The 12639-nt window shown below is 42.4% G+C and overlaps 1 protein-coding gene across 2 annotated transcripts; it reads left to right on the top strand.

The window, feature by feature from the left end:
- Positions 1-2016: 2016 nt before the first annotated feature.
- On the top strand, positions 2017-11723 carry LOC133901629 (zinc finger CCCH domain-containing protein 19-like). Of its 2 annotated transcripts, none has more exons than XM_062343048.1 (13): positions 2017-2317; positions 2435-3948; positions 4049-4128; positions 4666-4853; positions 6469-7498; positions 7573-7700; positions 7940-7999; positions 8085-8135; positions 8235-8305; positions 8512-8660; positions 8756-9901; positions 10092-10145; positions 10350-11723. In XM_062343048.1, exons 2-13 carry the CDS (start codon positions 2519-2521, stop codon positions 11423-11425), a joined length of 5463 nt encoding a protein of 1820 aa, XP_062199032.1. In that variant the 5' UTR covers positions 2017-2317; positions 2435-2518; the 3' UTR covers positions 11426-11723. The 2 variants fall into 2 exon arrangements, with proteins under 2 accessions (XP_062199032.1, XP_062199031.1); XM_062343047.1 differs by having other exon boundaries at positions 10092-10160; positions 10356-11723.
- The last annotated feature ends 916 nt before the right edge of the window (positions 11724-12639 follow it).

Here is a 12639-nt window from a genome sequence, read left to right as displayed (position 1 = left end):
AAGGCAAAAACAAAAATAATCAAGAAAATCACAACCGAAAAAATAAAACTTGCAAAGGAACCAATAGAGAGACTAGAAGGAGGAAAATTCAAGCATATAAAAAATATAAATTTCTTTACTCAAAGAGGTCAACCCTATTTTAAGCGAATTATAAGGATTCTTTCTCTCAGAAACTCTCACATATTAAATAAGCTAAGAACTCATCTTCCTCTTATCTAAAACTCTAGCACTAGACTCTCAAATAGGTGACACAAAAGGCTTAAGTGGCTGGTTCCAACTCTCCCATAGCCCTATCCCATCGCTTGACTTTATCAATACGTTGTCTTCATTATTCATTTCACGTTTTACTTGACCTCCATGTGTACAGCTAGGATCATCCTTGACTCCGCCTGACCTCCTTGATCGACAGGCACCAAGCCTCCCGTTTGGCCCCAATTATCCCACCGTCGACCGCTAAGTTGCATCCATCACCTACACATCATGAAATAAGCAAACATGTTTCTCCAACTCTAAACCAAGTTAGTTCAAAATTAAAATTATAAATCCTCAGTTCAAAATACATTATACTGAAAACGTGAACACCAGATGATACACGTGTTTTGCCTCTGAACACTGGATCATCCGGTAAGTGTAGCACTATTTGTTTCATAAATTTTTTGCTCTCTATAAGAAAAGGTCCGGTGAAAACTTATGATGATCTCATGCCCATCACTAGATAATCCAGCGTGTGCAAATGTACCAAACCACCCTTCTGCAATCTCTCTACAACAAAAGATCCAACAATATCCTCTGCTCACACTGAAACGCCGGAATATCTGGTGTTTGCTCCTATTTCTTCTTCATCGCTGAAAATGCTCCGGTGCTCACTTCACCGTACCACCAGACTATTCAGTGTGGTAAAAAACTCACATACCGGATGTTTCGATGAGATATTTTTTCTGTACTCTGAAATAGTTTGCTCCGATTAAAACTTTAATTAGCCATAAACAAGAACATGTACAAATACACTCATACCAATCAAAACCCATCTTAAATCCAGCATTATCAATGACTCATCATATACAAATCAAGATACATTTTAACATAGTATCTTAAAACTCGAAGCAAATATGATGGTAACATAGGGGACATACCAAAAGGTATGAAGTGACACATTCTTTTATGGTAAAACTGGTTACAAGACCATATAAGATGATGTCATTTGCCATAACATATCGTAAAGTCCAAACCGAACTGAGCAACATTGCAGGTCGCATGCATTTCTTGTGATGCACCTTTTGATTGATAATGAAGGGAATATGATAAAAGGGAAATATCTATAGAGGAGGGTAACCACAAAGTTGTAGAGGTTCATCAGTGATGATGTGGCTTTTAAACTTAAAAAGGGGTGATGTGTCTTGGCGGTCTTACCTAGGCTGAGCATAGTATGAATTTTGACATATACTAAAGAGAATATGTGTTATGAAAATTTACCTTGGATGATCGATATGTGAAGCTGATTAGTCATGTGCTTGAATATAACTGATAGGGGTTATGTACCGAGAAAAACTAAATCAATTATGAAAACTTTTGAATTTATCTCAACTGAAATTAGATATATCCTCATATGTTTTTTCCTCTCCATGATCACACCGATGAGTATGCCTAAATAATTTGTTTGGGGTCGTATATCGCAGAAGCTGTATTATTACAACCATTTTTTTTTCTATTCTGACTTCTTTTATTCAATACATTTCTTTCTCGTTATAACTACGTCTCATCATTTTAGCTAATTTTACTCTTAATACAAAATCATCTTAAGTCTCTTCTGTTATTGTCATCCAAAATTTACTGCTAAATTATACGATTCGGGATGATCTCTAAACACCTCAATAACATAGTTTTGCAATCGGATCAGACTTCAACCGAACCGGAAGAAAACTAGAAGCGGTGATCTGGACGGCTTGTTTTCCTGGTCCGGCTGAACCAGCCGGTTATAGAAACTGAAAGGTGTTTTTTTCTGCAAAATCGAGGGGATTAGGGGCAAAACTGGAAAAGCTGCAAAAAATTGAGGGGACTAGGTCGAGGTCGAGGGTTTCCTCTCCTGCTCCTATTTCACCGCCGCCGCAAATTCGTGGCGCCTCATCACCGGCGACGGGACACAAACCAGGCCTCCTACCACCGGAGTATCCGCTCTTCGGGAGGCGCCGCCCTCCTGCTCTCCCCTGCCGTCCGAACTCCCGGTCGATTTCCCCTTCAGTCGGTGACCAAGCCAAGCTTGCTTGGACGGGGATTGTTCCAGGCGCTCCTTTTGTTCTAGGGTGTATTTGCCGTGACGGTGAGCAATCAAATTCAAAATTTTCTTCCTCTCCACTCAGTTATCTGCGGATTGTTTTGCTGCGCGGTGCCTTAGCAATCCGTCCCACTCTAATCCATGCATCACTGGTTTGATTAGGTTCGTCTTCAGCGGGCAAGGTCAATCTAGCCAAGGTGCGGGTGCAGTTGTTTTCCAGAAATTTTGGTGGTTCAACTGAACCCCATGACCGACGCCGAGGCCCCTCCTGCAATGGAGGAGGCCGTGCCGACCACCCCGGATATCGTGCTACACGGTGAGGGTTACAAGGATGATAGACCTCCTGAGGGTGAGAAGGACGGTGGAGCTCCTTATGGCGAGGGTGGCAAGGTGGATGAGGGTGCAGAGCTCTGTGGTGATGATGTGGTGGCAGCAGAGCTTGCAGAAGATCCCAATCTGCCCGATGTAGCTAAGGCTGACGAGCCCGAGGAGGATTCAAGTGTGGAGGTGCGAACGGATGATGTTACTGCTTCCGTGGAAGATCCCACAGAGGTGGGTCCTGCCCTGACACCCTCCACATCAGTCAATGCTGTCCTGGTTGATGATGATCCCATCATGGTTTCCGCCGGAGGTGTGTGTAGGTCAGATGGCCAGACTGGTCAGGAGGTTGTTTGTGGCTCCCTTGATGACACCGATGAGGCTGCTCATTTGGTAAATGATGTACAGGATGATGGTCCAATGATGGATAAGATTGTCACAGTTAACGATGATGGTGAGCATGCTCAGGATGAGGAGCGACCACAGATGGATGTAGCTACAGCTCTGTCAAATCAGGTGGAAACCGAGCTTGTGAAAACTGGGCATCATGCTGCAGGGGAGGGCACAAACATGGATACGCTGGTCCAAACTGGAGATGATAATGAGGCGGAAGGTGTTGGCACGATTGCTACTGCTGCTGCAGATGAGGAGGGCAAGCACACGGGTGCAGTTGCCATGACCAGAGATGACAAGGAGGAAGATATTGGGGCAGCGGGTGATGCTGCCGCAGATGAGGGGATACAGACAGATAGAGTTGTACTAACTGGAGACGATAGTGAGCGAAAGGAATTTGCAACAGCTGATGATGATTATGTGGAAGAGGATGGCATGCAGACGGATGCAGTTACCATGACACCAGAAAACGTTGCAGATGAAGCTGTGGATGTTGCAGTTGGTATTGATGTCCCTGAAGAAAAGGCTGTGCAGATGGATGAGGCTGCTGCTGATGTCCCTGAAGAGGCTGCAGTGATGGATGGAGTTGGCCTGACTGGCATTGATGAGCAAAATGAGGCCGTGACAGCTGATGATGATGGAGTGGAAGAGGATACCATGCAGACGAATGCAGCTGCCATGACTAATGTTGAGGATGAAGAAGACGGAATCGGTGGTGAAGATGTTGCAGACGAAGCTGCCGAAGGCATGGTTGGTGATGATGCCCTTGAAGAAGAGGCTGCGCATATGGATGAGGATGACGATGGGCCTCCTCCTTTGACTAGGAAAGGTGGAGGGCGCCGAAAGCGAGGTCGTCCATCTTCCAAGGCCCAGGCTGCGGTGAAGCCATCTGCAAAGAGGAAAGATGAGGAGGAGGTTTGCTTCATATGCTTTGATGGTGGTGATCTTGTGGTCTGTGATCGTAGGTCTGTGCATCACATAGGGTTTCTTTATTTCTTTATTCCAAAATACGGAACATGTTAAGTTGTTGGTTGATCATGGTTCATTTCTGTATCCTCATTTCAGGGGCTGTCCTAAAGCTTATCATCCTTCTTGTGTTAATCGGGATGACGATTTCTTCAAGTCGAAGGGTCGGTGGAATTGTGGTATGTGTGATAATTTTGTCAGAACACCTCTCATTGTCCTTACTTAAATGCTTGTGTTTGAACCATGTGGCCATGTGGGTGTGCATGTACCATCACCCTAAATCCATGTTTTAGAGGCATCTTTGCTATGATCCTGCTATGTTACAAGCCAGAAGGTGTGGTTGCCACACAATTTTCCTGTTCTTTAGCATCATAGCTGACTTAAGAAAATGTGTTATTTGTCCCTGAACTTTGAAATTAGTGAAATCTGTCCAATGTGCGCTTCTCGATTAGTTTAACTTGTATGAATTAGGAGGTATGTTTTCTCTTGCTGATTATGAGCTTGCACTGTATAATCTTGGTTGCCAGCTTACTTATGAAACCTGATATTTTACTGCTATTCTGGTTTCTGAAACAAAGACCTCTACAATAGTTTTTTTTATTTTTTTTATTTATAATAGAGCTGTATTTTTTCTGATGATGATGAGGGCTGTTGCTTAGCACACAGATATAATTTCTCAAAATACTTGTATTTGACTCTATTTACTTTGCTGCCAGGGTGGCACATTTGTAGCAACTGCCAGAAACCTGCTCGCCATATGTGTTACACATGCACATATTCATTATGTAAGGCATGTATAAAAGAGGCGAAGTTCGTCTGTGTCAGAGGATTTAAGGGCTTTTGTGAGACATGCATGAACACTGTGATGCTCATAGAGAACAAAGAGGAGGCAACTGACCAAATGGTAACCTTACCCGTCATTCTTGTTTCCTCGATCTAGTTATTTTCTTTAACTTAGTAATATTTTGGTTCTTTGTGGCGTTGAGGTTACCTGTTTATTATTTTGTAATTTTCTTCATGCTAATGATTTAGACTTGGCATGCAAGGTGCTTATTGCTCATTTTTTTACATGTCCACCCAATATTGGTCCTATAAAAGCAATACATACAATTAAGATGTAGATCCACGCTTGACCCGTCTATTTGACTTGATCAAATCAAATGAGCATATCCATACAACTCGCTGTGTAGTGAGAATTGTGTTTATGAACTGATGTTATATGGTTTTACAGCTTGCTACTCGTCCAGTTAGTAATAAGTAGCGTTTTGAACACTAATGTCTCTAGTATGTATTTGTTCAACTTAGTAAAATTATAGCATTTTGATATTTTTTACAAGACGAATTTTCAAATCTCACTTTAATGTGACCAATCTAAAATGTTAGCAAAGATATGGAAAGAGAAAGTATGTAAAGTTTGACTGCATGCTTACCATAACATCACTTTTGACCGGAGGGAGTAGATTATGGATGGATGGCATTCCCATGCAACACTTGCGTCACAATTTATATCGACACTTTAAATCATTAGTTTTTATTGTTGCTACACTGCACAGACATTAAGAGTAGATGTTCCCTTCATATAAATTTCCTATGGAATTCCTGTATTCCAACTTGTCCCTCAAATTTGTATGCATTTTGGCGACATCCGTTCGGTGTGTGTGTTTTTGGAAACAAACGAGAAATGCATTCTTTTATTCTGGACACTGCAAAATAACATATGTGACTAGTCGAGTGCTTGTGTGTTGCAGTAGATCTAAGTTGAATGCTACTACAAGTTCTAAACTCTATCTGCTGACATATTCATCATGCACAAATGATTATCCTTAGTTAACTACAGAAACTACATTTAGAATCCCAACTGATCAACAAGCTACAGAGAATCATATCATAAGTCATTTGATCACAACTGTGGGCAGATAATCCCATCATCCACAGTGGATGTTCCTTGGTACATGCATATGCGTGCAGAGATCTATCCGTATGAGATCCTCCAAGGTGGATGTGGGAGAACCTACCTACCACAACCACCACCACCCAATCTTAAAGTAAAGATATGTCATAGTACACACGCCAATGATCATTACTGCGGTATGCTGCATCATACAGTTGAAAAGGCAATTATATAGTGCACACAAAATCTACCCTGTTTGGAATACTCATTAATCTACACCAGTATCTTGTAGTCCAGTAAAAAGTTGACTAATGGCAAATTTTCAATTTGGTTACTGTATGTTCAGGTTTTTTTTTTCTGTTATGCTTTGCCCTGTGACCTGCCAATCTTGCTTACTATTGGTGTGTATTACTTTAAACTGTTGCAGTGCCGGCATCTTTGTCTATGAAAAGAACATTATTGATTTTGCTTTTTTTTTCCTGTTATGCTTTGCCCTGAAACCTGCCAATCTTGCATACGGCTGGTGAGCATTACTTTAAACCATTGTAATGTTGGCAGCTTTGCCTGTGGAAAGAACATTATTGAATTTTACAGTGGTGTTTTTGTACTTATGAGATTTTTTTAACAGGATGTGGATTTTGATGACAAAAGCAGCTGGTGGTATTTGTTCAAGGACTATTGGTTGAATTTAAAGATAAACTTGTCATTGACAGTTGAAGAAATATCAGCAGCCAAGTCTCAAAAGAGTGGGTCTTCTTTGGTTATTCGTGACAATGATCATGGTGAACTGCCTGATAATAATGATGAAGAGGCCAATTCTGAGAGTTCATTGGGGCGGCATCTAGAAAGCAATTCATCGAAAAAGAGGGGAAGAAAGCGATCAAAGCAAGCTGTCACCGAGGATGGTTTTGAAGGAAAAGAGAGCACTAGAAAATCTACCAAACGAGGCCTGTCAGCCGTTCGTGATGCTCATGCTTCTTCAGGGAAAAAGACTAGAAAATTATCCAGGCGTGCTTTGAGCAGCCAGCATCAATCAAAGGAATCTGAAAGTGTTGGCACATCTACATCCTCAGCTGAAGAGGCCAGCTGGGCTTCTAAGGAGCTCTTAAATTTTTTAGCTCATATGAGAAATGGTGATAAGTCTGTGTTGACTCAGTTTGATGTTCAAGCCCTTTTACTTGAGTATATCAAAAGCCACAATTTGCGGGATCCTCGTCGGAAAAGCCAGATAGTTTGTGATACTTTGCTTCAAAGTCTCTTTGCAAAAGAACGTGTGGGGCATTTTGAGATGCTTAAGCTTCTTGAATCTCATTTTCTCATGAGTGAGGTTTCACCAATAGATGCCGATGACAACCATGGTGGTGTTGTAGACCCTGACTCTAGTCAGGACGCTGATGGTAACAGTGAAGCTTCAGTTGCAATGAGTTCAGAAAAAAGAAGAAAATCACGTAACCAGAGAGGTCGTCAACCTAATCTTGATGACTACGCGGCAATAGATAACCATAACATTGGTTTGATGTACCTGCGTCGCAACCTAATGGAAGAGTTGATTGGTGATGTTGATACATTTGATGACAAAGTTATTGGATCATTTGTGAGAATAAGAATACCTGGTACAGGGCAAAGGCAAGACATCTATCGACTTGTACAAATTGTTGGTAAGTGGATTTACTTCCAAACTGGTATGGTTGTTTTGGCTGCATTATTCTAAATTTCCCTCTTTTATTTGCAGGGACAGGAAGAGCTGCAGAAATATATAAATCTGGGAAAAAGACAACTGATATAACGCTAGAGATACTGAACTTAGACAAGCGAGAGGTAGTAACTATTGACATAATCTCAAACCAGGAGTTCACTGAGGTATTTTATTATTTCTTAATTCACCCAATAGCTTTGCTGGTATTGTGTTGGTGTTTACTGAAAGCAAGTAGAAAGCCGACCATTTGCTTACATTTGTTATTCTACTAAGTTTATAGTTTTATTTACTTTGACTTTGAGTACTTACATTAATTTCATGGATACAAACACACACTCAATCGGTGAATCTGCTGCTCAGAGTTCATACATTTGCTGATTCGCTATTGTTTTTCCTTTTCTAGGAGGAGTGCAAACGCTTACGTCAAAGCATAAAGTATGGATTCATTCCAAGGCTGACAGTGGTAACGTTACTACAGAATGTTTCTTGCGCATTTTTGTATTGCCTACACTTTTTTTTTCCCTTTCGTTTGACTATCTTTCTTTCAGGGAGAGGTTCAGGAGAAGGCAAGGGTTCTCCAAGCTCTGAAAGTCAATGATGTAAGCAACTAGTATTAAAATGAACTATAAAAGTTTTTTGCCAATTAAATCTGTTTTTTTTTTTGTTTTATTCTTCACTGCCAATTGGAAACTTCGCAGTGGATTGAAAGTGAAAAGATGAGACTCGGGCATCTTCGCGACCGTGCAAGTGATATGGGCCATAGGAAAGAATATCCTTTTTCATGACATTATTGTTATCAACCAATATCATTTATTGTCTGCTTAGTTAATGGTAATTGGTGCTTATGGTCAATTAGTCTGCTTCCGTCATATTTATCAGTAGGCTTTATTCTGTTCTGTGTTCGAGAAGTTTCAGAGAGGGTTGTTCCTTCTTGTTAAATTATAATTTGACTTGTATGCCTTAACCAGTATTCACGCTTAGGGAATGTGTAGAGAAGCTGAAGCTACTAAGCACTCCAGAGGAGCGTGCTCGTAGGCTAAATGAAGAACCTGAAATACATGCTGACCCTGCCATGGATCCGGATTATGAATCTCCAGAGGAACAGGAGCAGGAAATTGAAAGAAGTACTTGGCTTTATTTTACTCCCTCCCAAAGTATTATCTTCTGATCTAAACATTATTGCTCCTCTGACTTCAACTTCCATTTCTCTATTGTGCAGGTAGCTTCAATAAATCAAGAGGTTCTTTCTTAAGGAAAGATGGTAATCTTGCGTCTCCAGGTAAAGGCGATGGTAGAAATTCTGTACAGCGAGATCCAAAAAGTAACTGGGAATCTAACCGAAACACTTGGGCTGAATCAAGTTCTCATATGGAATCCCCACTTGCACGGAGATCTACATTTTCTTCTCAAGGTGAAAGTGCTGGTTATACAAGTAAATCAGAGAGTTTAAACATTGGTGCACAAACAATTAAAATGGAATCTACCACACGCAATGCTCCACAAGGGCCATCTAGTGTCTCATCTGAAACTTTAGCTGCTAACGTAGGTTCTGGGGCAAAACTAGCATCACAGTCAACTGTTAATGAGTCTGAGAAAATCTGGCAGTATGTGGATCCTTCTGGTAAAATTCAAGGCCCTTTCTCAATTGTACAATTGCGGAAATGGAACAGCAGTGGGTACTTCCCTCCTAATCTGAAAATATGGAAATCTAGTGAGAAGCAAGATGATTCAATTCTATTGACTGATGCTTTGATGGGGAAGTTTGAGAAAGATCTGCCTCCATGGGAACCACCACTTGTTAACTCGTCTCAAATTGACAAAACTTATCTGAGAAGCAACTCAGATATTGGTGCTCAACCCCATAACGAGTCTATTCTTGAGGAAAACACAAAAGCTGGCGAACAAACTCCAAAGTCAGCAATTCCAAATAGGTCAGAGTCTTTCTTAGGTAGGGATCAAAGACATGATTATGGTACAACAAACCATGGATCAACCATGATCCAGTCTGGCACACAAGGTTATTATGGAATGCAAAATTCTCAAACTGCATATGCAGGCCAACAATCTCTTATTGGAAGTTGGAATGCTCCCTCAAGTCAGTTTGGAGTTACAGTAAATCCTATGACACCTACGCAGCCTGCCATGGGAGGATTTTCTGCTGGACAGAATATTGTGGTTGCGGGAAATATGGGTAATCTAACTCCCGTACCAGCTCCTGCAACTGCAGTAATGTTTAATTCAGGTTTACCCTCCCAGAACCAAATATCATCTGTTTTGCCACAAAGGGACGGCATGTTAGCTGACGGAAGTGAATCCAAGTTAGCAGAAGATGCTTCACATGGAAGATTGAGCTCTTCGGGTGAAGGTAGGCCCTTAGAGAAAGTTTCGTGCTTCAATGAAATTGCAGAACTGGAATCAAAATCATGGGATCCAAATGGGTCCAACTTGTTTAGGTCGCAACTCTATTTTGTTTTAATAGGTGGTATACATTAAAATTTGGAAATGATAGTATAGAAATGTTTCAAATTGGTGTAAAACAGTTTTGTTCCTTGCAGATCTTGGACCACTTGGTGCACAGCCTGGACCTGCACAACTGAACACTCAGCAACCTCAGCAACTTGAAGGTATTAGCTCAATGCTTGCCCACTTGTCTATACCATGTTTGCTTTCCAATCTTTCTAGAAGTCTTGGATTCTGTTGTTTTCTTTAATTTCAAAGTATATTCAGCAATTTCAATCATAACCATCTCTCGCACAATGAGTATTACTTTGTTTAAGTGTAAAGCCAACCTAATGGCATTGTTCTGGTAACACCTGCAGACACAAGGAGCCGGTTGTCATCGACTGATGCCTCCAACTCAATGATGCCATCTCAGCTGATGTCAGCACCATCTGCTGAATCGGTGCAGCCCTCGGCGACACTCACTGTCGGCGGTGATAGTCAAAGCAGTGGGTGGGCTATGCCTGCACAAGTGGCAAATACATCTGGCCAAGCTCAGGTAGCTGGAAATGTGATCTGGGGAGCTGCACCTCAGGGTGATGCAAGCATGGGCTGGGGAATGATGGGACAGAGCAATATGAACATGCCATGGGTAGCATCAGTTCAAGGTGCGACTGGCTACAACATGGGTTTAACAATGCCAACACAGCCAAATGCAGTCCCAAACATGGGTTGGCTTACACCAAACACAGGAAACACCAACATGAACATGATCTGGACGGCAACTCAAGGCCAGGGGACTCCAAATGCAGCTGCTATGATGGGAGCTCAGATGCAAGGAGTTGGAATGGCCCCTTGGGGTGGCATTGCACCAGGGAATGCAAATCCTTATCCTGGTTGGGGAACCCAAGTTGGAACCATGAACCGAAACGTCAGCTGGAGTGGTCCTGCGCAGGGAAATCCAGGTCAGGGGAACAATAATATGAACTGGAATTCACCAAATGGGAATCCCGATTGGAATAATCAGCAGAGAGACAATGGGGGCAGGCACTCTGGACATCGTGGTGCTTTTAATGCCAGCAACTCAGGTGGAAGGTCATGGAAGCCACGTTCTGGTGGTGATGGAGGGTCAAGGGGACATAGACCTGAGGGAGTCTGCTGGCATTTTCTTGACTACGGGAACTGCAGTAAAGGAGCTGACTGCAAATACAGCCATTCATCAGCCAATGATGGATATCCATCCAGGAATGATCGGCACTTTGATAGGCAACATTCGGGCAAGGAGAGAAGATATGACAATTACAATGAGAGAAATGATCGACAGTTTGATAGGCAGCCTTTGGAGAATGAAAGGCACTATGATAGGCATGATGACAGGCACAATGACAGGGATGACGATGTGCCTGATGACAGGCAAGCTGATAGGTCTCAGTCAAGAGAGCCGCGTTAGAACTAAATTTCTGTTTCTTCCTTACTTTCCTCCGTTTTGTTGTATGTGCAGCAGCGTACTAGCGTATTAGCATCCATGTATGTTTCTGAACTTTATCCAGCATCCATGTATGCTTCTGAACTTTATCCCCTGTTGCGAGTTGCAACCCTTCCGGATTATCTGTAGGAGTACAACAGTTGTAGTTAAATGTTATGTGCATCCTACTCTTAAGTTTCCTTCCTTCGAGTTTAATAATGTATTCGAATAAATCGTGGTGTCTGAAATCTGATGTATAACAGGGACTCCACATCCCGGTTGATATGCTTCTCTATGGTGACGACTGTGCCTTTACTTTTTAGCTTAAAGATAGTGAGTTTCGCATACGAGCAGGTGTTTTCGAAATCCTCATGGTTGAGCTTGTCTACCTATTCGTCATCGTCCAATGAGATGTCCTTGACCTCGGTGGTCAAGTACGTATGCAAATAATACAGCAATTTGGGTGCGTTGTTGCCAATTCTGTGTATCTATTCCTTATTCAATATTTTATGACGAAACTGTAGTTCTCTCCTGCAAAATGCAAATATGTGGCCTAGCTGGTACGCTACATGATTTTCAATTGCACAGACTGACCGTCGGTGTGCTATGTGTAATGAAGGTCTGTTGATTGTTTAGAGGTGTTCAAACTAAACCAGACCTCGAAACTCCATGATGGAGCTTCGCGAGGTCTTGACAAGGTCGGGCCTGGAGCGTACAATTCCTAGGATCACTAGTAGTTCATCAATTGTGCAAACACTACATAAGCTCAGCTCACTGACTAGCTCGAACTATGGGCAATTTTGGTGGTTGCTTAGCTGCATACATAAACTTGAGCAGAATCACCTCCGGTCTGGGCAGGCATGGCGACGACACCGTCCTCGCCCTCGCTCAACGTTCGGGAATGGGTATCACCGGCTGCACCAAATTCTTCCGGGCGATCGGTGTCGACGACCACTCCTCGGACGCCTCTGCTCCAGCTCCGCGCCGACATGGCCGCCACTTCGTGCTCCAGCTCCGTGGCGAGAAGCAGCTTGGTCTCGGTGACAGTCTTTGAGCAACCCAATCCAACGGTGCACGGGGTGACGTTGTCACTGACATGTGTGGCCCATTAAAAATTAGCTCACGCCATGGTACAGTTACAGTAAAAGATCTCTGCCAATCCAATGGGGCACAACTTGACGAGATACCCACAGTCCACA

This window comes from Phragmites australis, chromosome 20 (genome assembly GCF_958298935.1).
Source record: "Phragmites australis chromosome 20, lpPhrAust1.1, whole genome shotgun sequence".
Classification (NCBI taxonomy): Eukaryota; Viridiplantae; Streptophyta; class Magnoliopsida; order Poales; family Poaceae; genus Phragmites; species Phragmites australis.
Note: the sequence above shows the minus strand (reverse complement) of the source record. Positions and strands in the feature narration are given on the sequence as shown.